A 22,269-nucleotide genomic window follows, 5' to 3' on the forward strand; every position below is an offset into this window, starting at 1 on the left:
CTTGGGTTCTTTTTCACTCCATCAGCGTTGCGCGTAGGGAGAGTAGCAACAGTATTGTATTTCCTCCATTTGTAGACAGTTTCTCTTACTGTGGACTGCTGAACACTCAGACTTATGCCCAGTTGCACTCACCCCCGTCATTGCAAAGTGTTTTGAGAGGCTGGTTCTATCACATCTGAAATCCTGTCTGCCCACTATTCTGGACTCCCATCAATTTGCCTATCACACCAACAGGTCAACAGAGGACGCCATCTCCACGGCACTTCATTCTGCCCTGACCCACCTGGACAGCCCCAACTCTTACGTCAGAATGCTGTTAATACATTGACTTTAGTTCGGCATTCAATACTGTGATCCCCTCCAAGCTGATCGCCAAACTTCGTCAGCTTGGTATCAGCTCATCTCTCTGCAATTGGGCCTTGGACATTCTGACTAACAGACCCCAATCTGTTAAGTTAGATAACCTGTCCTCATCCACTATCACTCTGAACACCTGTGTGCCTCAAGGCTGTGTGCTGAGCCCTCTTCTGTACTGCCTTTTCACCTATGACTGCGTTCCTGTTCATGGTTCTAACTCCATAATCAAGTTTGCAGACAACACCGCGGTGGTTAGCCTGATCAGAGGGAATGACGAGACAGCCTACAGGGACGAGGTCCAGCACCTGGCTGTGTGGTGTGCCGACAACAACCTGGCCCTTCACCTAGAAGACCAAGGAGATCGTTGTGGACTTCAGGCATGCTAGGAGCCACACTCATGTCCCCATCTACATCAACGGAGCTGTAGTGGAGCGTGTATCAAGCTTCAAATTCCTTGGTGTCCACATTTCCGAGGATCTCACCTGGTCCCTGAACTCTTCCATCCTGATCAAAAAGGCGCAACAGTGCCTTTATTTCCTGCAGAGCATCAAGAAAGCTTACCTCTGTCCCAGGATACTGATGTATCATTGAGAGAATACTCACCAACTACATCTCACCGTGCTATGGCAATTGTCCCATATTGGACCACAAAGCACTCCAGCGTATGGTGAAATCTGCCCAGTGGATTATCGGCACCCAATTGCCCACCATTGAGAACATCTACCATAAATGCTGCCTGGGCAGGGCGAAAAGCATTATCAAGGATGCACCTCACCCTAACCGTGGACTTTTTACTCTCCCATCCATTAGGCACTACAGGAGCCTCTGCTCCTGCACAAGCAGGCACAGGAATAGCTTCTTCCCTGAGGCTGTGACCCTGCTGAACCTCACATCACAGCGCTAAGCAGTATTGTACCCATATTGTACTGTCTCAGTACTTTTATATTTGTGTGCTGTTGTACTTTACTTTTTATTCACAGTTATTTTGTAAATAACACTATTCATTGCATTTCTGGTTAGATGCTAACTGCATTTCATTGGCTTTGTATCTGTACTGGGCACAATGACAAAGTTGAATCTAATTTAATCTTTAGAAATGCTTTTGTAGCCTTTTCCAGCTTCATTCATATCTACAATTCTTCTTCTAAAATTGTCTGGAAGTTGTTTTGATTGAGGCACACTACAGAAGAGCAGGCTCTGTTAGTAACCTGACTTCTCGTATTTTTTTATATAAGGCAGGGCACTTCTGCAACCCTCACCTCAAATCTCATTTCATTAATTGGAACACCTGATTCCAAATAGTTTTAGTAGAAGGCATTACCCCAGAGGTTCACCTACATTTTCCAACAAATGCATGTAATATTGGATCGTTTTTCTCAATCAGTAATGAATAAGTATAATATTTCTGTGTTATTTATTTAATTGGGTTCTCTTTAGTTTTAGGACATGTGCGAAGATCTGATCACATTTTAAGTCATATTTTGCAGAAATAGAGAAGATTCTACAGGATTCACAAACTTTCTTGCACTGCTATACATGTTCCTGTTAGTATAAAAGGAATAGCTAACAATTTTAGGGAACCTTAGTTTTAGGGGATATTGAGGACCTGGTTGAAAAAAAAGAAAAAAGGTGTATATCAGGTGTAGATATTTGGGATCAAATGAGGCACTTGAGTATAAGAAATGCAAGAGAACACAGAGAAATTAGGACTCAATAGGACATAAGACCTTAAGACATAGGAGCAGAATTAAGTCATCTGGCCCTTTGAGTCTGCTCTGCCATTCAATCATGGCTGATCCTTCTTTTGTTCTCCTCAACCCCAATTCCTGGCCTTCTCCCCATAACCTTTGATGCCATGTCCAATCACGAACCCATCAATCTCTGCCTTAAATCCACCCAACAACCTGGCCTCCACAGCTGCATGTTCTGCACAAGGACTCCCAAGTCCCTCTGCATCTCAGATTCCTGGATTTTCTCCCCATTTAGAAAATAGTCCACGCATTTATTTCTACTTCCAAAGTGCATGACCATGCATTTTCCAACATTGTATTTTATTTGCCACTTTCTTGCCCATTCTCTTAATCTAAGTCCTTCTGCATCCTACATATAGGACCATAAGATATAGGAGCAGAAGTAGGACATTCAGCCCATCGAGTCTGTTTGGCCATTCAATCATGCGCTCATCCAATTCTTCCAGTCATCCCCACTTCCCTGCCTTCTCTCCGTACCCTTTGATGCCCCTACCTGTTTCCTCTACACTACCTGCCCCTCCACCATCTTCGTATCATCTACAAACTTGGCAGCAAAGCGATCTATTCCATCATCTAAATCATTAATATACAGCGTGATATTAGGCTGCTCTGGGATACAATGTGAAAGCACATTCCAGGGGCTTCTTTTGATACATTAAGAACAAAAGGATTTCAAGGGACACAATTGGTCATACTGTAGATCAGCGTGATTATCTGCATGGAGCTGAAAGAGATGGGGGAAATTTTAAAATTTATGCATCAGTGTTTACTCAGGAGACACAATAGAGATTACATAACTGAGGCAAATCAGTAGTGAGATCATGGACCATATACAGATTATGGGAAAGGAGGTGTTGATTGTCTTGAGATAAGTTTGGGTGGATAAATCCACTGTGCTTGACAATTTGTCCCCTTCGACCTTTTGAGAGGCTAGTATAGAAATTGCAGGGGCTCTAACAGATATTTAAAATATCCTTAGAAACGTAGAAAACATACAGCACAATACAGGCCCTTCAGCCCACAAAGCTGTGCCGAACATATCCCTGCCTTAGAACTACCTAGGCTTTACCCATAGCCCTCTATTTTTCTAAGCCTCATGGAGCCATCCAGGAGTCTCTTAAAAGATCCTATCGTATCCACCTCCACCACTGCTACCGGCAGCCCATTCCACGTACTCGCCACTCTCTGCATAAAAAAAACTTACCCCTGACAATTTCTCTGTACCTACTTCCAAGCACCTTAAAAATATGCCCCCTCGTGCTAGCCATTTCAGCCTCTGACTATCCACACAATCAATGCCACTCATGATCTTGTACACCTCTATCAAGTCACTTCTCATCCCCCGTTGCTCCAAGGAGAAAAGGCCAAGTTCACTCAACCTATTCTCATAAGAGTCTGGACTGACACCAACTTACTGCCCTCTACTGTGCCTATTGTCTTGTTTATTATTTATTGTAATGCCTGCACTGTTTTGTGCACTTTATGCAGTCCTGGGTAGGTCTGTAGTCTAGTGTAGTTTTTTTCTGTGTTGTTTTTACGTAGTTCAGTGTAGTTTTTGTACTGTTTCATGTAGCATCGTGGTCCTGAAAAACATTGTCTTGTTTTTACTGTGTACTGTACCAGCAGTTATGGTCGAAATGACAATAAAAAGTGACTTGACTTGATAAGGAATGCTCCCCAATCGAGGCAACATCCTTGTAAATCTCCTCTGTACCCTTTCTATGGTTTCCATGTCCTTCCTATAGTGAGGCGACCAAAACTGAGCACAGTACTCCAAGCGGGGTCTGACCAGGGTCCTATATAGCTGCAACATTACCTCTTGGCTCTTAAGCTCAATCCCACGATTGATGAAGGCCAATGCACAGTATGCCTTCTTAACCACAGAGTCAACCTGCGTAGCAGCTTTTAGTGTCCTATAGACTCGGACCCCAAGATCCCTCTGATCCTCCACACTGCCAAGAGTCTTACCATTAATGCTATATTCTGCCATCATATTTGACCTGCAAAAATGAACCACCTCACACTTATCTGGGTTGAGTCAGGTCACTCGTCTGAGTACTACTGGTACCATGTAACCCAGTACTACCTGTCGGGTGGTCGGTGACTAAACTGGCTCCCCCACCAGGCTTTCCTGGTGAGGAGGGTGGCTAGACACCCTTCAGGACAAAAAACAAGACCTGTCAAAGGGCGGATGAATCCTCTCGTCGGGTCAGTGGCCATCTAACAAACACATGCCATAAAGCGCGGAAAGGGTGTCCCTGGACCAGCTGGGAAAATGGGCTGAAAAATGGTGGATTGATTTTAATGCAGATAAATGTGAGATGTTGCACTTCAGTATGACCAATCAGAGTAAAGCTTCCACAGTGAACAGTAGGGCACTGAAGAGGGTGGGAATGGGATCTGGGAATACAGATCCATAATTTATTGAAAGTGGTATTACAGGTGGATAGCAACATAAAGCTTTTGGCACATTGGCCTTCATAGATCAAAGTATTTATTACAGGTGATAGGATGTTATGTTGAAATTGTAGAAAATATTGGTGAGTGGAGTATTATGTACAGTTTTGGTCACACACCTCTACAGGAAAGATGTAACTAAGATTCAAAGAGTACAGAGAAAATTCACAGGGATGTTTCCAGATCTGGAGATACTTAGTTATAAAGAAAAATTGAATAGTTTAGGACTGTATTCCTTTGAACGTAGAAGATTGAGAGGAGATTTGATAAAGATATACAAAATTATGAGGGGTATAAATGTGGTCAATGCAAGCACTGAGGTTGGGTGAGACTACAACCAGTGGTCATGGGTTAAGGGTGAAAGGTGAAAAGATTAAGGAGTTTGCAGATGCACTCAGATCATGAGAGTGTGGCTGCTGAACAAGATAAGATCCTGTGGTGTTACAGGAAAGATACTGGCATGGATAGCAAAATGGCAGACAGGCAGGAGGCAGTGGGTGGGAATGAAAGGGGCCTTTTATGTTTCAACACCTTATATACCGGCTGGGTAGCCTCCAACCTGATGGCATGAACATTGACTTCTCTAACTTCTGTTAATGCCCCCCTCCCCTTCTTACCCCATCTCTGACATATTTAGTTGTTTGCCTGTTCTCCATCTCCCTCTGGTGCTCCCCCCCTCCCCCTTTCTTTCTCCCGAGGCCTCCCATCCCATGATCCTTTCCCTTCTCCAGCTCTGTATCACTTTCGCCAATCACCTTTCCAGCTCTTAGCTTCATCCCATCCCCTCCGGTCTTCTATCATTTTGCATTTCCCCCTCCCCCCACTACTTTCAAATCTCTTAGTATCTCTCCTTTCAGTTAGTCCTGACGAAGGGTCTTGGCCGGAAACGTCGATAGTGCTTCTTCCTATAGATGCTGCCTGGCCTGCTGTGTTCCACCAGCATTTTGTGTGTGTTGTTTGGCTGCCGGTGATTAGTGGTGTTACTCAGGGGACTCAGTATTGGGACTGCTGCTTTTCACATTATCTGTCAGTGACTTAGATGATGGAATTGATGGTTTTGTGGCAAAGTTTACAGGTAATACGAAGATAGGTGGAGGGGTAGGTAGTGCTGAGGAAGCAATGCAATTGCAGCAGGACTTAGACAGATTAGAAAAATGGACAAAAGAGTGGCAAATGGAATACAGTGTTAGGGAATGTATGATAATGCATTTTGGTGAAAGGAAAAATAGTGTGGACTTTTATCTAATTGGGGAGAAGGTTCAAACATCAGAGGTGCAGAGGCCCTTGGGAGTCCTCATGCAAGACTCCCAGAGGCTAATTTACAGGTTGAATCTGTGGTAAAGAATGTAAATGAAATGTTTGCATTTATTTTAAGAAGAATAGAATATAAAAGCAAGGAGATAATGACATGCCTTTATAAGACACTAGATGGTCTGCACTTTGGGAGTATGTCAACAGTTTTGGTCCCCATATCTCAGAAAGGATGTGTTGTCATTAGAGTCCAGAGGAGGTTCACGAGGATGATTCCAGGAATGAAGGGGTTAGTATATGAGGAACGTTTGTTAGGTTTGGGCCTGCATTTACTGGAATTTAGAAGAACGTGGGGTGAATCTCATTGAAACTATTGAATATTGAAAGGACTAGATAGGGTGGATGTGGAGAGGATGTTTCCTGTGGTGGGAGTATCCAGAACTAGAAGAGGCAACCCTTTCGAACAGAGGTAAAGAGGATTATTTTTAGCCAGTGAGTAGTAAGTCTGTAGAATGCCCTGCTACAGATTGCAGTGGAGACCAAGTCGTGTGTATATTTAAGGCAGAAGTTGATTGTTTTCTGATCAGTGATGGCATCAAATGATATGGCAAGAAGGCAGGTGTATGGGGTTGAGTGGGATTTGGGACCAGCCATTTGGCTCCTATATGTTATCGTCTTATGGTTTAGGTAGGTACTTGCATGGTAGGGGAAAAGAGGGGCATGGTCCCAGTGCAGGTTGATGGGAGCAGGCAGTTTAAATGGTTTGGCATGGACTAGATGGGCTGAAGGGCATGTTTATGTGCTGTACTTTTCTATGACTCTACCTTGAGCATATATGTGTAAGCTGAACACGTAATTTAAATGGATTTTGTGTTTAAGACTTGGGTTCCATCCTTGCGTATATTCCAAAATCTGGAAAAATCCAATATCCAGAACACTTCTAGCCCCATCATTTCGGATAAGCTGTACTTGACCTTTAATTTAATTAGCATGGCACAACATTGTGGGCCATAGGCCCTTTTCCAGTGCTGTACTGTTAGAACCATAGAACACTACAGCACAGAAAGCAGGCCCTTCGGCCCTTCTAGTCTGTACCGAAACTTTATTCCGCTAGTCCCATTGACTTGCACCCAGTCCATAACCCTCCAGCCCTCTCCCATCCGTGTATCTATTCAATTTATTCTTAAAACTTAAGAGTGAGCCCGCATTTACCACATCAGACGGCAGCTCGTTCCACACTCCCACCACTCTGAGTGAAGAAGTTCCCTCTGAACCTTTCCCCTTTCAGCCTAAAGCCATGTTCTCTTCGTTTTTATCTTTCCTAATCTAAGTGGAAAGAGCCTACTCGCATTTACTCTGTCTATACCCCTCATAGTTTTGTAAACCTCTATCAACTCCCCCCTCATTCTTCTATGCTCCAAGGAATAAAGGTGACCAGAACTGCGCATAACACTCCAAATTTGACCTCACCAATGTCTTATACAACCTCACCATAACATCCCAACTGCTATACTCAATACTTTGATTTATGAATACCAGGATGCCAAAAGCCGCCTTTATAACCCTGTCTACCTGTGACACCACTTACAGGGAATTATGTATCTGAATTCCCAGATCCCTTTGTTCCTCCGCACTCCTCAGTGTCCTACCATTTGCTGTGTATGTCCCACCTTGATTTGTCCTTCCAAAATGCAACACTTCACACCTGTCTGCATTAAATTCCATCTGCCATTTTCTGGCCCATACTTTCAGTTAGTCCAGATTCTTCTGCAAGCTTTGAAAGCCTTCCTCGCTGTCCACATCACCTCCAATCTTAGTGTCATGAGCAAACTTGCTGATCCAATTTACCACATTATCATCTAGATCATTGATATAGACAACAAACAACAACGTTCCCAGCACAGATCCCTGAGGCACACCGCTAGTCACAGGCCTCCAGTCTGAGAAGCAATCATCCACTACCGCTCCCTGTCTTCTCCCACAAAGCCAATTTCGAATCTAGTTTACAACATCTCCATGGATACCTAGTGTCTGAACCTTTTGAACTAACCTCCATGTGAGACCTTGCCAAATGCCTTACTAAAGTCCACATCCACAGCTTTCCCTTCATCTACTTGCTTGGTAACCACCTTCAAAAATTCTACAAGATTCATTAAACATGATCTACCACGCACAAAGCCATGCTGACTATCCTTAATCAGCCCTTGGCTGTCCAAATACTTGTATATCTGACCACTCAGAACACCTTCCAGTAAATTACCTACTACTAATGGCAGGCTCACCAGCCTGTAATTACTTGGTTTACTTTTGGAACCTTTTTTAAACAGCAGAATAACATGAGCTACCCTCCAATCCTCCGGCACCGTACCTGTGGATAAGGACATTTTAAATACTTCTGCCAGGGCCCTGCAATTTCTATACTAGTTCTGTCTCAAGGTCCGAGGAAGTATCATGTCAGGCCCAGGGGATTTATCTACCTTTTATCGCTGTAAGGCAGCAAGCACCTCCTCTTCTTTAATCTCTATATGTTCCATGACACTACTGCTTGTTTCCCTTCCTTCCATATACGCTATGCCAGTTTCCTGAGTAAATACTGGTGCAAAAAAGCTGTTTTAGATCTCCCCCATCTCATGAGGCTCCACACATAGACAACCACTCTGATTTTTTAGGGCACCAATTTTTTCCCTTACTATCCTTTTAATATACTTGTAGGAACCCTTCGGGTTTACCTTCACATAATCTGCCAGTGAAACCTCATGTCTTTTTGCCTTCCTGATTTCCTTCTTTAGTATTTTCTTACATTTTCTATACTCTTCAAATACCTCATTTGTTCCTTTGTTGCCTATACCTGCTATACACCTCTCTCTTTTTCTTAACCAGATCGCCAGTATCCCTTGAAAACCAAGTTTCCCTATGCCTGTTAACTTTGCCTTTAATCCTGGCAGAAACATGCAAGCTCTGCACTCTCAAAATTTCATCTTTGAAGGTCTTCCACTTACTGAACACATCCTTGCCAAAAAACAACTTATCCCAATCCACTTTTCCTAGATCCTTTCTCATTTCCACAAAATTGGCCTTCTCCAATTTAGAACCTCAACTCGAGGACCAGACCTATCCTTATCCATAATTAACTTGAAGCTAATGACATTATGGTCACTGGACCCAAAATGTTCGCTTACACATACTCCTGTCACCTGACCTGTCTGGTACTAACAGTAGTAGTGAGGTTGGGGATGGCATTAAACAAGAAATTAGAAATGCATGCAATAAAGGAACAGTAGTTATAATGGGTGACTTCAATCTACATATAGATTGGGTGAACCAAATTGGTAAGGGTGCTGAGGAAGAGGATTTCTTGGAATGTATGTGGGATGGTTTTCTGAACCAACATGTCGAGGAACCAACCAGAGAGCAGGCCATTCTAGATTGAGCAGTGAGAGGAAGGGCTAGTTAGCAATCTTGTCATGTGAGGCCCCTTGGGTAAGAGTGACCATAATATGGTGGAATTCTTCATTAAGATGGAGAGTGACATAGTTAATTCAGAAACAAAGGTTCTGAACTTAAAGAAGGGTAACTTTGAAGGTATGAGACGTGAATTAGCTAAGATAGACTGGCAAATGATACTTAAAGGGTTGACGGTGGATATGCAATGGCAAGCATTTAAAGATCACATGGATGAACTACAACAATCGTTCATCCTGGTTTGGCCAAAGAATAAACCAGGGAAGGTAGTGCACCCGTGGCTGACAAGGGAAATTAGGAATAGTATCAAATCCAAAGAAGAAACATATAAATTAGCAAAAAAAAAAAGTGGCACACCTGAGGACTGGGCGATATTCAGAGACCAGCAGAGGAGGACAAAGGGCTTAATTAGGAAAGGGAAAAAAGATTATGAGAGAAAGCTGGCAGGGAACATAAAAACTGACTGTAAATGCTTTTATAGATATGTGTAAAGAAAAAGATTGGTCAAGACAAATGTAGGTCCCTTACAGTCAGAAACAGGTGAATTGATCATAGGGCACAAGGACATGGCAGACCAATTGAATAACTACTTTGGTTCTGTCTTCACTAAGGAGGACATAAATAATCTTCTGGAAATAGTGTGGGACCGACGGTCTAGTGAGATGGAGGAACTGAGGGAAATACATGTTAGTAGGAGGTGGTGTTAGGTAAATTGAAGGGATTAAAGACAGATAAATCCCCAGGGCCAGATGGTCTGCATCCCAGAGTGCTTAAGGAGGTAGCCCAAGAAATAGTGGACGTATTAGTGATAATTTTTCAAAACTCCTTAGATTCTGGATTAGTTCCTGAGGATTGGAGGGTGGCTAATGTAACCCCATTTTTTAAAAAAAGGAGGGAGAGAAAAACCAGGGAATTATAGACTGGTTAGTCTGACATTGGTGGTGGGGAAAATGCTAGAGTCGGTTATCAAAGATGTGATAACAGCACATTTGGAAAGAGGTGAAATCATCGGACAAAGTCAGCATGGATTTGTGAAAGGAAAATCATGTCTGACGAATCTTATAGAATTTTTTGAAGATGTTACTAGTAGAGTGGATAGGGGAGAGCCAGTGGATGTGGTATATTTAGATTTTCAAAAGGCTTTTGACAAGGTCCCACACAGGAGATTAGTGTGCAAACTTAAAGCACACGGTATTGGGGGTATGGTATTGATGTGGATAGAGAATTGGTTGGCAGACAGGAAGCAAAGAGTGGGAATAAACTGGACCTTTTCAGAATGGCAGGCAGAGACTAGTGGGGTACCGCAAGGCTCAGTGCTGGGACCCCAGTTGTTTACAATATACATTAGTGATTTAGACGAAGGAATTAAATGCAGCATCTCCAAGTTTGCGGATGACACGAAGCTGGGCGGCGGTGTTAGCTGTGAGGAGGATGTTAAGAGGATGCAGGGTGACTTGGATAGGTTAGGTGAGTGGGCAAATCCATGGCAGATCCAATTTAATGTGGATAAATGTGAGGTTATCCACTTTGGTTGCAAGAACAGGAAAACAGATTATTATCTGAACGGTGGCCGATTAGGAAAAGGGGAGATGCAACGAGACCTGGGTGTCATTGTACACCAGTCATTGAAGGTGGGCATGCAGGTACAGCAGGTGGTGAAAAAGGCAAATGGTATGTTGGCATTCATAGCAAAAGGATTTGAGTACAGGAGCAGGGAGGTTCCACTGCAGTTGTCCAAGGCCTTGGTGAGACCGCACCTAGAGTATTGTGTGCAGTTTTGGTCTCCTAATCTGAGGAAAGACATTCTTGCCATAGAGGGAGTACAAAGAAGGTTCACCAGATTGATTCCTGGGATGGCAGGACTTTCATATGAAGAAAGACTGGCTTATACTCACTGGAATTTAGAAGATTGAGGGGGGATCTTATTGAAACGTATAAAATTCTAAAGGGATTGGACGGGCTAGATGCAGGAAGATTGTTTCCGATGTTGGGGAAGTCCAGAACGAGGGGTCACAGTTTAAGGATAATGGAGAAGCCTTTTAGAACCGAGATGAGGAAAAGCTTCTTCACACAGAGAGTGGTGAATCTGTGGAATTCTCTGCCACAGGAAACAGTTGAGGCCGGTTCATTGGCTATATTTAAGAGGAAGTTAGATATGACCCTTGTGGCTAAAGGGATTGGGGGTATGGAGAGAGAGGAGGTACAGGGTTCTGAGTTGGATGATCAGCCATGATCATACTGAATGGTGGTGCAGGCTCGAAGGGCCGAATGGGCTACTCCTGCACCTATTTTCTATGTTTCTATGTTCCCTAATAGGAGATCAAGTATTGCATCCTCTCTCGTAGGTACCTCTATATATTGATTTAGAAAACTTTCCTGAACACATTTGACAAACTCCAAGCCATCTAGCACTTTCACAGTGTGGGAGTCGCAGTCAATATGTGGAAAGTTAAAATTCCCTACTATTACAACTTTCTGTTTCTTACATTGGTCTGCTATATCTGTGCAGATTTGCTCCTCCAATTCTCTCTTACTATTTGGCGGTGTATAATACAACCCTATTTGTGTGGTCACACCTTTCCTGTTCCTCAGCTCCACCCATATGGCCTCTGTAGACAAGCCCTCTGGGCTGTCCTGTCTACATACAGCTGTGATATTTTCCCTGACTAGTAATACCACTCCTCCCCCTTTCATCCCTCCCCCTCTGTCACGTCTGAAATAACGGATCCTCGGAACATTAAGCTGCCAGTCCTGCCCCTCCTGCAACCAAGTGTCACTAATAGTAATAATGTCGTAATCCCACGTGCCAATCCACGCCCTAAGTTCATTTGCCTTACCTACAATACTCCATGTATTGAAATAGATACACCTGAAAACATTTCTATGACTTACAAACCTTTGATTTCTGTCTATACATGCAGTCCTCGCATGACCTTTATCCTCCTCCACCTCACTATCTGCTTTAACACTCTGGTTCCCCTCCCCCTGCAAATTTAGTTTAAACTCCCCCCCCCGCCCCCTCGGAGCAGCACTAGCAAACCTACCCGCAAGGATGTTAGTCCACCTCCAGTTCAGGTGCAAACCATCCCATTGGAGCAGGTCCCACCTTCCCTGGAACAAAGCCCAACTGTCCAGAAACATGAAGCCCTCCTTCCTGCACCATCTCCTTAGCCACGTATTTAGCTGCATTATCTTCGTACTTCTAGCCTTACTGGCACGTGGCACGGGTAGCAATCCTGGAGGTCCTGTCCTTCAACTTTGCATGTAACTCCCTAAGCTCTCTTTGCAAGACTATCCATGTCATTGGTCCCAACATGGACCACGACATCTGGCTGCTCACACTCCCTCCTGAGAATACCGAGAACTCTATCCGAGATGTCGCGGACCCTGGCACCAGGGAGGCAACAGACCATCCGGGAGTCTCGATCTCTCCCACAGAACCTCTTATCTGTCCCCCTAACTATTGAATCCCCTATCACTACTGCTCTCCTCTTTTCCCTCCTTCCTTTCTGAGCTGAGGGTCCAGTCTCAGTGCTAGAGACGTGACCACTACAACTTGTTCCTGGTTGGTCGCCCCCACGAGCAGTATCCAAAACGGTATATTTATAGTTGATGGGAATGGCCACAGGGGTGCTCTTCTCTTTCTGTCTCTTCTCCTTCCCTCTCCTGACAGTCACCCAGCTACCTGCCTCCTGACCTTTAGGGCTGATTGTCTCCCTGGAACTTTTTCTATTTCTGATTCTGCCTCAGAAATGATCCGAAGTTCTTCCAGCTCCAGTTCCCTAACTCTGTCAGGAGCTGCAGCTGGATGCAATAATTAACAATAAAACCATTCTGATATAGGGTTCTGATGCAGAGTTTCAATACAAAATGTCGATTACTACACTTAGTCATATGCTGCTTGACCCAATGAATTCATCTATGTTGTGCTTTTTTTTCCTCCATAATCTAGTGTCTGCAGCCCTTTTTATTGTCTTGACAATATCTTGGATTTTTTATTCTCCAAAGTTCTCAAGTAAATTGAATGATATTTCTTTTGAGTTTGATAGACCAAGGTTTTGGTTGATTTATTGGGGTTGATGCTTATTTGGCATGATCGACAAAGGTTACCAGAGATGAAAGGTGAAAGATCCTGTTTCTAACCCCACAACACTCTTGTTCAGCTTTCCATTATGCTCTTCAGAATGTAATTGAACTAGATTTTGTAGGATTATTCACAGTTCATTTGCTCATGTACTTGAAGAGATCTGTTTTGGTGGGATATCAGACTAGATTCCAAAGTGCAGCATAGAATCAGTGGGTGAATTCGCCTTGTCCTTTGCTGATGTTGTAATTGTGAATGACTATAAGTTACAATATGATGTTGTCCTCAATGTTAAGTCTAAAAGATTTAAGCAGAACGTGCTATTTTGAACTATGTGAATAAATTACCTGCCATTTTTTAATTAGTAATGCCATCGAGATAGTCAACTGTGGGAGGTCTCAAGATGGTGCTTATGGAGTGAAGCGGATTTAGGCTTTGCTCCAAACCTTTTACTTTTTTTTAACCAACAAACACCCCCTAATTGATCTTTTTATACCTATTCTAAAGGGGTTTAAACATATGAAATTTTTTCAACTGTTTGAAACATCTTCAACTCGCTGAAATGTCTAAAGCAAAGGAATCGAAACAGACGAAAGAACCGTTAACTTTAGAAGCAATTGCGAATCTTATCTTATGGACGACAGACTTGGAAAACTGGAGAGTAAGTTAACCGCAAAGCTTTCTACGTTTGATGAAACTTTAAAGTCATTTGATGCAAAACTTCAAGGACTTACACTGGAGTCACAAAAACAACAAGCAAGTATTTTAGTTCTTGAAGAAGCCGCTCGCCAGAGAGATCGTATAATTGAAACTTTGCAGCAACAGCAAACTTCGACTTCTCTACAGATGGATCGTTATAAATTTAAAATTACTGATCTTGAAAACCGCTCTGGAAGACAAAATCTTCGGTTAATCGGGATTCCGGAAAAATTTGAGAATGGCGATCTCACTGTTTTTTTCTCCAAATTTTTAATGGATGTCTTTGGCTCAGAAGTACTAGATTCTCCTCCAACAATCGACCGTGCACATTGCATCTCTCGTTCTCATTCAGATTCAAGTTTGAAACCACGACAAGTAATTCTCCGGATCCATTACCCTCATACCAAAGAGCGTTTGATTCGGGCTGCACGGAAAAAGGGTATGATCAGCTTTCAAGATTTTAAATTCCATATTCTGGAAGATTACAGTCCTGAAGTTCTAAGGGCAAGAATGGCTTTTAAATCGATTATGTCGGAAATTCATCAAAGGCTACAAGCAAGCGCTGTTATTTCCAGCACATTTGAGAGTTTCTCTCGAAGACGGAACTTATCGATTGTTCAAATCTCCAGCGGATGTTCAAAAATTTCTGGAAGAATAACATTTTATTGGGTTGACTAATGTAATAATTAGTCTATAGATTTGGATCTTCTATAAAATGTTTTTTTTAATGTATGGCTTACATGTATTTTTATACATGCTAAAAGTTCGTTTTTGGTTTATTTTGAATTTGTTATTTTTTCATATTATTAATCTTAGTTTTGAAAGTAATTTATTAGGGTTTTCTTTTAAGTTCGTATACACTTTTTTATATATTTTAACGTTTAAATATTAAGATTTTTTTTTTAAATGTCGTTTCTTCTTCCCGAAAGGCTTTAGTGCTTGGAACGTCATATCCGTTTTGATGTGTTTGAATAAGTTTTAAACTTTCTTTTAAAACACTAATTCAGTATTATTCATTTATGGGTTTTATCATTTTAATTCTTTTTTTTAAATCCTTTTGTTTTATATATATATATATATATAATACTAACTTTATATTTTAATTTTTGTTACACCCACCCTTATAATATGGGTGGTTTGTATCTTTTATTCAACTTTTTTTGTTTGAGTTGCCGTCTTGAGACATGGGGGTAATTTTAGTGTTAGATTGCTTGCTTGCCTCTTTTTGGCTTTTTTTCCTGGGGTTTTGAGGGTGGAGGGAGGGGGATTTTTCTTTTCTTTTTGCTTGCTTTGTGCTTAGTTTTACTTCATGGGCTTATATGAAACTACAAAAATGGTTGCAGTGTCGTGACTTCCGGTTCCTCCTTGAACTTACTTTCCTCTTCCGGATTCATGAGTTCATCTTTTTTTCAACCTTATGTGTTAATTGTAATAAATATTGTCAATATGGATAAGGTTATTAATTTTGTTTCTTGGAATACTAATGGTTTAAATCATCTGATCAAACGGAAAAAAATATTCAAAGTATTCCATAGAATGAATGCTAATGTTATCTTTGTACAAGAGACTCATGTAAGGAAGGTGGATAGTCAACGCTTTTTTAGGTTTTGGAAGGACCAACAATATCACTCAAATTCTCAAGCCAAAGTAAGAGGTGTTTCTATTTTTATAGATTCTTCAACCTCCTTTATACATCATGAAACAATTTCAGACCCACAAGGTAGATTTTTGCTTATTCCTGGTCTACTTTTTAATCAAAAAGTAGTTTTAGTTAATGTTTATGCTCCAAATACTGATTGTCCTGAATTTTTTAAGTGTCTATTTACATCCTTTCCCAATTTGAATCAGTATAGACTGATAATGGGTGGGGATTTTAATTGTTGTTTAAACCCTTCGATGGATAGATCCAAGTCCACACAAGTTCTTCCGAATAAATCGGCCTCTCTTATCAACTCCTTTATGACTGATTCAGCAATTTGCGAAATTTGGCGCTTTTTACACCCCAATGACAAAGAGTTTTCTTACTTTTCTCATGTTTATCATAATTATTCAAGAATTGATTACTTTTTCATTGATCACCGTTTACTTACAGATGTTATAGATTGTAAATATGACTCTATTTCCATTTCTGATCTTGCACCTTTGAAGTTATCTATTAAGACAATGGATTCATCTATTAATACTAAATCTTGGAGGTTCAACTCTATTTTATTGCAGGACTTAGACTTTGTTAATTTTATTAAACAACAAATTGATTTTCTCAACAAATTCTACAGCAGAGATCTCCAGTGGAATTTTATGGGACACTTTTAAAGCATTTATTCGTGGACAGATTATTTCATATTTTGCTGGAGTTAGGAAACAAACTAATTCTAAAATATTAACATTGGTTGACAAAATCAAAGCAATTGATAAGATTTATTCAGTGACTCCCAGCAAAAAACTTTATAAAGAAAGAGTGGAACTTCAAATGGAGCATAGCTTGTTATTATCCGCTTCGATTGAAAATCAGTTAATTAAATCTAGAACCCAGTTTTATGTATATGGAGATAAGTCTGGTAAATTATTGGCTAATCAATTGAAAATTGCTTCGATTAAACGACAGATTACTAGGATTCGTAAACAAGATGGCACTCTGACGATCGACCATAAAGAGATAAATAAAGCCTTTCAAGATTTTTATAATTCCTTATATCAGTCAGAATTTGCTGAGGATTCTTCTATAATAGATGAATTTTTAAGGAAATTGAATATTCCAAAATTAACAGTAGAGGATAGTGTATTCTTAGATACACCTATCACGGAAACTGAAATAAAAAAGGCTATTTTTTCAATGAATTCCAGTAAAGCTTCTGGTCCAGATGGTTATTCTGCAGAATTTTAAAGATCTTTTTCTTCTATACTTTCTCCTTGGCTTTGTAAAATTTTTAAAGATGCGTTAATTATAGGTAAATTGCCACAATCTTTTTATGAAGCTTCTATTTCTTTAATCCTTAAAAAAGATAAAGACCCTATTGAATGTACATCCTATCGGCCTATATCCTTGCTGAATACAGATTTTAAGATTTTTAGTAAAATTTTGGCTACTAGATTAGAAAATATACTACCTCGAATCATTTCTGAAGATCAGACTGGATTTATTAAAAATGGTTATTCATCTTTTAACATTAGAAAATTAATTAACATTATTTATACTCCTTCATCCAAAATACCAGAATGTGTCATTTCTTTAGATGCTGAAAAAGCATTTGATAGAGTTGAATGGCCATATTTATTTAATATGATGCAGCATTTTAATTTTAGTTCAAAATTTATATCATGGATTAAGTTAATATACTATAAACCCTTGGCTTCGGTTTTTACCAATAATCAAAGATCTCCTTTTTTTCAGTTATTTCGTGGTACAAGGCAAGGCTGTCCTTTAAGTCCTTTACTATTTGACATCGCTTTGGAACCTTTGGCTATAGCCATTCGTGAATCACCTAATATTTTGGGCGTTACTTGTGGGGAGGGGACATATAAGTTATCATTATATGCTGATGATTTGTTACTATACATATCCGACCCTGAAAGATCTATTCCTGCTATTTCGTCTTTGCTTACTCAGTTTAGTAACTTGTCTGGTTATAAATTGAATTTTAATAAGAGTGAATTATTTCCATTAAATATGCAAGTTCCAATTTATAAACATTTACCATTTAAAGTGGTTACAGATTATTTTACTTATTTAGGCATTAAAATTACTAAAAAACATAAAGATTTATTTAAAGTTAACTTTTTACCCTTAATTGACCAAGTTAAGCAACTTGCTATCAGGTGATCTCTGTTATCTTTGTCATTGGTTGGTAGAATTAATGCTATTAAGATGATGGTATTACCCAAATTCCTATATCTATTTCAAGCATTACCAATTTTTATTCCTAAATCTTTTTTTGATATTATTGACTCTAAAATATCTTCTTATCTATGGCAGAGTAAAAATCCTAGACTAGGTAAAAAATATTTACAGAAGCCTAAGAAGGAGGGTGGTTTGGCCTTGCCAAACTTGAGATTTTACTATTGGGCAGTTAATATACGATATTTAATATTTTGGACACAAGAATTGACTGCAGTTGCCTGCCCACAATGGGTAAATTTGGAATGTAAATATGTACAAGACATTTCATTGTTTTCAATCTTAGGATCTTCGCTTCCTTTTTATTTATCTAAATTGAATAAACAAATACCAAATCCTATAGTCAAATATACATTGTGAATTTGGTTTCAATTTCGTAAATTTTTTGGTTTGAATAAGTTTATTTTATCATGCCCTATAATATCTAACTATTCTTTTCGGCCCTCTTTTATGGATCAAGCTTTTCTCTTATGGAAAACAAAAGGTATAACATGTTTTCGTGATTTGTTTTTAGATGATAGTGTTATGTCCTTTGAACAGCTATCTAATAAATATAATTGACCTAAAACCCATTTTTTTAGATATTTGCAAGTTAGAAATTTTTTGTATAATGAGTTATAGTCTTTTCCGAAATTATGTCCATTGGACATTACCGAAAGAATTTTAGCTCTGAACCCTTGTCAAAAGGGTTTAGTAGCTATTATTTATAATATGATCATGAAAATACAGCCAGAAGTATCAGAAAAAATTAAGAAGGAAGGGAAGAAGAACTTCATTGTCTTATATCTGCTGAACAGTGGGAGAAAATTTTACTATTAGTCAATTCGTCCTCTATTTGTGCTAAACATGCCCTAATACAATTTAAGGTTGTACATAGAGCTCATATGTCTAAGGATAAACTTGCTAGATTTTACTCTTATGTTAATCCAACCTGTGACAGATGTCATTCTGATGTTGCTTCATTGACCCATATGTTTTGGTCATGCCCTTGTTTACAAAATTACTGGAAAGATATTTTCAGTATTATTTCAAGAGTTCTGAATATCAATTTCCAACCGCATCCTTTTACTGCAATTTTTTGTTTACCAATGGTGGATAATAGTCGTTTATCCTCTTCATCCGACGATTGATTGCGTTTGTTACATTAATGGCTAGAAGATCTATTTTATTGAACTGGAAAGAAATTAATCCTCCAACTATATTTCAATGGTTCTCTCAAACTATCTCTTGTTTGAGTTTAGAAAAAATTAGAAGTGTTGTTTTTGATCCTTCAGTTAAATTTGAAGAAACTTGGAGACCATTTATTCAACATTTTCATATGAGTTAAATTGTCTTTTCCTAAAGCTCACTTTGATTATCCTTAATTATTTGGATGGAGGTTCGGAGTTATTGGCACTACTGTATGTACTTAACATTATGCAATGGCCCATGTTGGTTAGTTTTTTTTTCTTTCTCTTTTTTTTTGGGTTTTTTTTCTTTTTGTCTCTTTTGTTCATAAATACTTTGAGTTTGGGAGGCTATATATACTGATTATTATATATTTGAATGTCTACTTAAACTATTAATTATGTACTCTCAAACACTTTGTATTCATGTTTCATTTATGTTTGTTTAAAAAATTAATAAAAAGATTTAAAAAGAAAGAAAGAGATAGTCAACTGTGATTACTGGTCAAAAGTGGTGAAAGAGGGAGGGCACATACTGTATATCCCCCTAGTAGTGGTCTGCAGTTGAGATCAATAAAGTAGTGCAAAGATACTTTAACTGATAAAACATTTCCACAATGGTATTTTAACATAAGAATTTGTAAAAGCAAAAATCATCTTAACTTTTTAATCAATTTGAAAAACTTCGAGTACAAATTTCACAAATAGTGTCCATTTCTCAAGTTATAGAACTGTGCCCAATAAAATAGTAACCTTTGTAACACATGAAAAGAATTAAAGCTGTTTATGTTTCATTCTGCTAGGGAGCAGCAACATAGGAGATCAACTTCCAACTGGTCAACTGTCTAACATCCCCTGGCGGAGAGCAGGAGTCAAGTACACAAACAATGAAGCTTATTTTGATGTTACGGAAGAAATTGATGCCATTATAGATAAGTCGGGTAACAAGTTTACTTAGTAACATGTTGCTTATGAAACTGTTAGTAAAGAATTAACAAATTGAATGAAGTTGACTCTAAACATGCATGTATTTGAGCTTCAGCATGCTAAGCATTAATCGCATTGCCCTACAGTTTGTAGAAACATACCTTTTTAGTGGCTTTAGTTTTGATAGAATTTTCTTTATAACTTCCAGGATCGACAGTCTTTGCTGAAATCCAGGGTGTTATAGATGCTTGCATTAAGCTTACTGGTATGCCAGACCTTACTCTTTCCTTCATGGTAAGTGAAGTACTTGTTCTCTTTGCTTCTATGGGCTAATTTTGAGGATTTGTATATAAAAGGTACTGAACTTTGAAATCAGCAAATGTTCAGATGCTAATGTCTGAAGTGTTTATTATTACCAACTGCAGAATCCAAGGCTACTGGATGATGTCAGCTTCCATCCATGCGTTCGTTTCAAACGATGGGAATCTGAGCGAGTTCTTTCATTTATTCCTCCAGATGGAAACTTCCGTTTAATGTCTTACCACGTCAGCGCTCAAAAGTAAGATAACTTTCTAACTTTTGTGATATAGGAGATTTTAGACAATGTGTGTGCATGTATATGCATATATATGTGTGTGTGTGTGTAGGTCCAGTAAGCTGTGTCCCACCCTGACTTCTGGTGCTGTCTCTGAAGTTTACATGTTCTCCCTTTGATAATGTGAATCTGCTCCAGGTGCTCTGGTCTCTTTGAGTATCCCAAAGACACACAATATTGTAAGGTAATTGTTCGCTCTGAATAATCCACATTGTGTTGAGTGATAGAATCTATGAGCAATTTGTGGGTATTTTGGGAGAATAAAATTGAATTACTATAAATGGGTGCTTGATGTATGTAGAGAAGGTGTTGGAAAGTATTAGTACATCAGGTAGTTTCTGTGAAAAGAGAAAGCAAATTAACCTCTCAGATCAATAACCACCATAAGAATTTGACATTTTGTAATGGAAGCAATTGTGGTTGAATAAGTTTTGTCAATACCTTATTTTTACAATATTTTTATTCAGATGAAAAAACAAGATTTACAGAGTGCAACACATAGATACATCTCAACATAAATTGTGTACATTCATATATTGTAATAAAATTGATCAAAATGTTATAGCATATCACATAAAGGTATACCACTCTGTAATCAAAAATTTAAAGATAGGTCATACATCATAAAAGAAATTTTTTATATAAAAAAAGTCAACCCCCTACCAACTACGAAAGAAAAAAGCTGATGGATGATAATGGATAATTAAAAAAAAACATATTTGCTTAAGAATAGAAGATAGAAATATACATAAAAGTCTGTGCACTGTTAAACTTCATAAATTGGAAAAGTAATTTAGGAAAGGTCTCCAGATATTATAAAAAGATTGTTTCGAATTTAAGGCTGAGCAGCGAATCTTCTCTAAATTTAAATAAGACATAATATCACATAGCCATTGAAGGTGTGTAGGAGGGGTAGACTCCTTCCATTTAAGCAAGATTGCTCTCCTTGCTATAAAAGAGAGGTAAAAACTGAAACCTGTAGGTTAGGAGTATTTAAAGTTATATCTTCATTTGCAATAATACCAAACAAGGCAGTAAGGGGATTTGGGTCAAATTGGACCCTAAAAAGTTGTGAGAAGGTATGGAATACTTCCCGCCAAAACTTCTCAATTTTAGGGCAAAACCAAAACATGAATTAAAGAGGCATCAACAGAGTTGCATTTATTACAAAGTGGAGAAACGTTCAGATAAAAACTGGACAGCCTCTGTTTAGAAATGTAAGCTCTATGAACCACTTTAAATTGTAGAAGAGAATGACGGGCACAGAAAGATGATTTATTATCCCGTTTAAGATTTTATTCCATCTTTCAGTAGAACAGTTTTGGGCCCTTATCTGAGAAAGGCTATGCTAATGTTGGAGAGGGTTTGGAGGAGGTTTACAAAAATGATTCACAAATGAAAGGGTTACCATATGCAAACTAATTGATGGCTTTGGCCTGTACTTACTGGAATTCAGAAGAATGTGGTGGGGGTGGGGGAAGAATCTTAATGTAATCTATCGACCTCTACGAAATTCGATAGATTACAATGGAATTCTCTCTTCTCCCTGCCCCCCCACCAAGAACCATCAAAACATCTCTGACACCATCACCAACCTCATCAACCTCTGGAAATCTCCCATCCAC

The 22,269-nt window shown here is 39.3% G+C and overlaps 1 protein-coding gene across 1 annotated transcript in view; it reads left to right on the forward strand.

Moving 5' to 3' along the window:
• LOC140714432 (AP-1 complex subunit mu) overlaps window positions 1-22,269 on the forward strand; it is a 49,164-nt gene that overhangs the window by 7,722 nt on the left and 19,173 nt on the right. The window contains exons 3-5 of the mRNA XM_073025727.1: window positions 19,926-20,063; window positions 20,258-20,343; window positions 20,475-20,608. Of these exons, the coding sequence (XP_072881828.1) occupies window positions 19,926-20,063; window positions 20,258-20,343; window positions 20,475-20,608 (358 nt within the window). The remainder of the gene's footprint in view (window positions 1-19,925; window positions 20,064-20,257; window positions 20,344-20,474; window positions 20,609-22,269) is intronic.

The sequence above is a fragment of the Hemitrygon akajei genome, chromosome 21 (assembly GCF_048418815.1).
Source record: "Hemitrygon akajei chromosome 21, sHemAka1.3, whole genome shotgun sequence".
NCBI lineage: Eukaryota > Metazoa > Chordata > Chondrichthyes > Myliobatiformes > Dasyatidae > Hemitrygon > Hemitrygon akajei.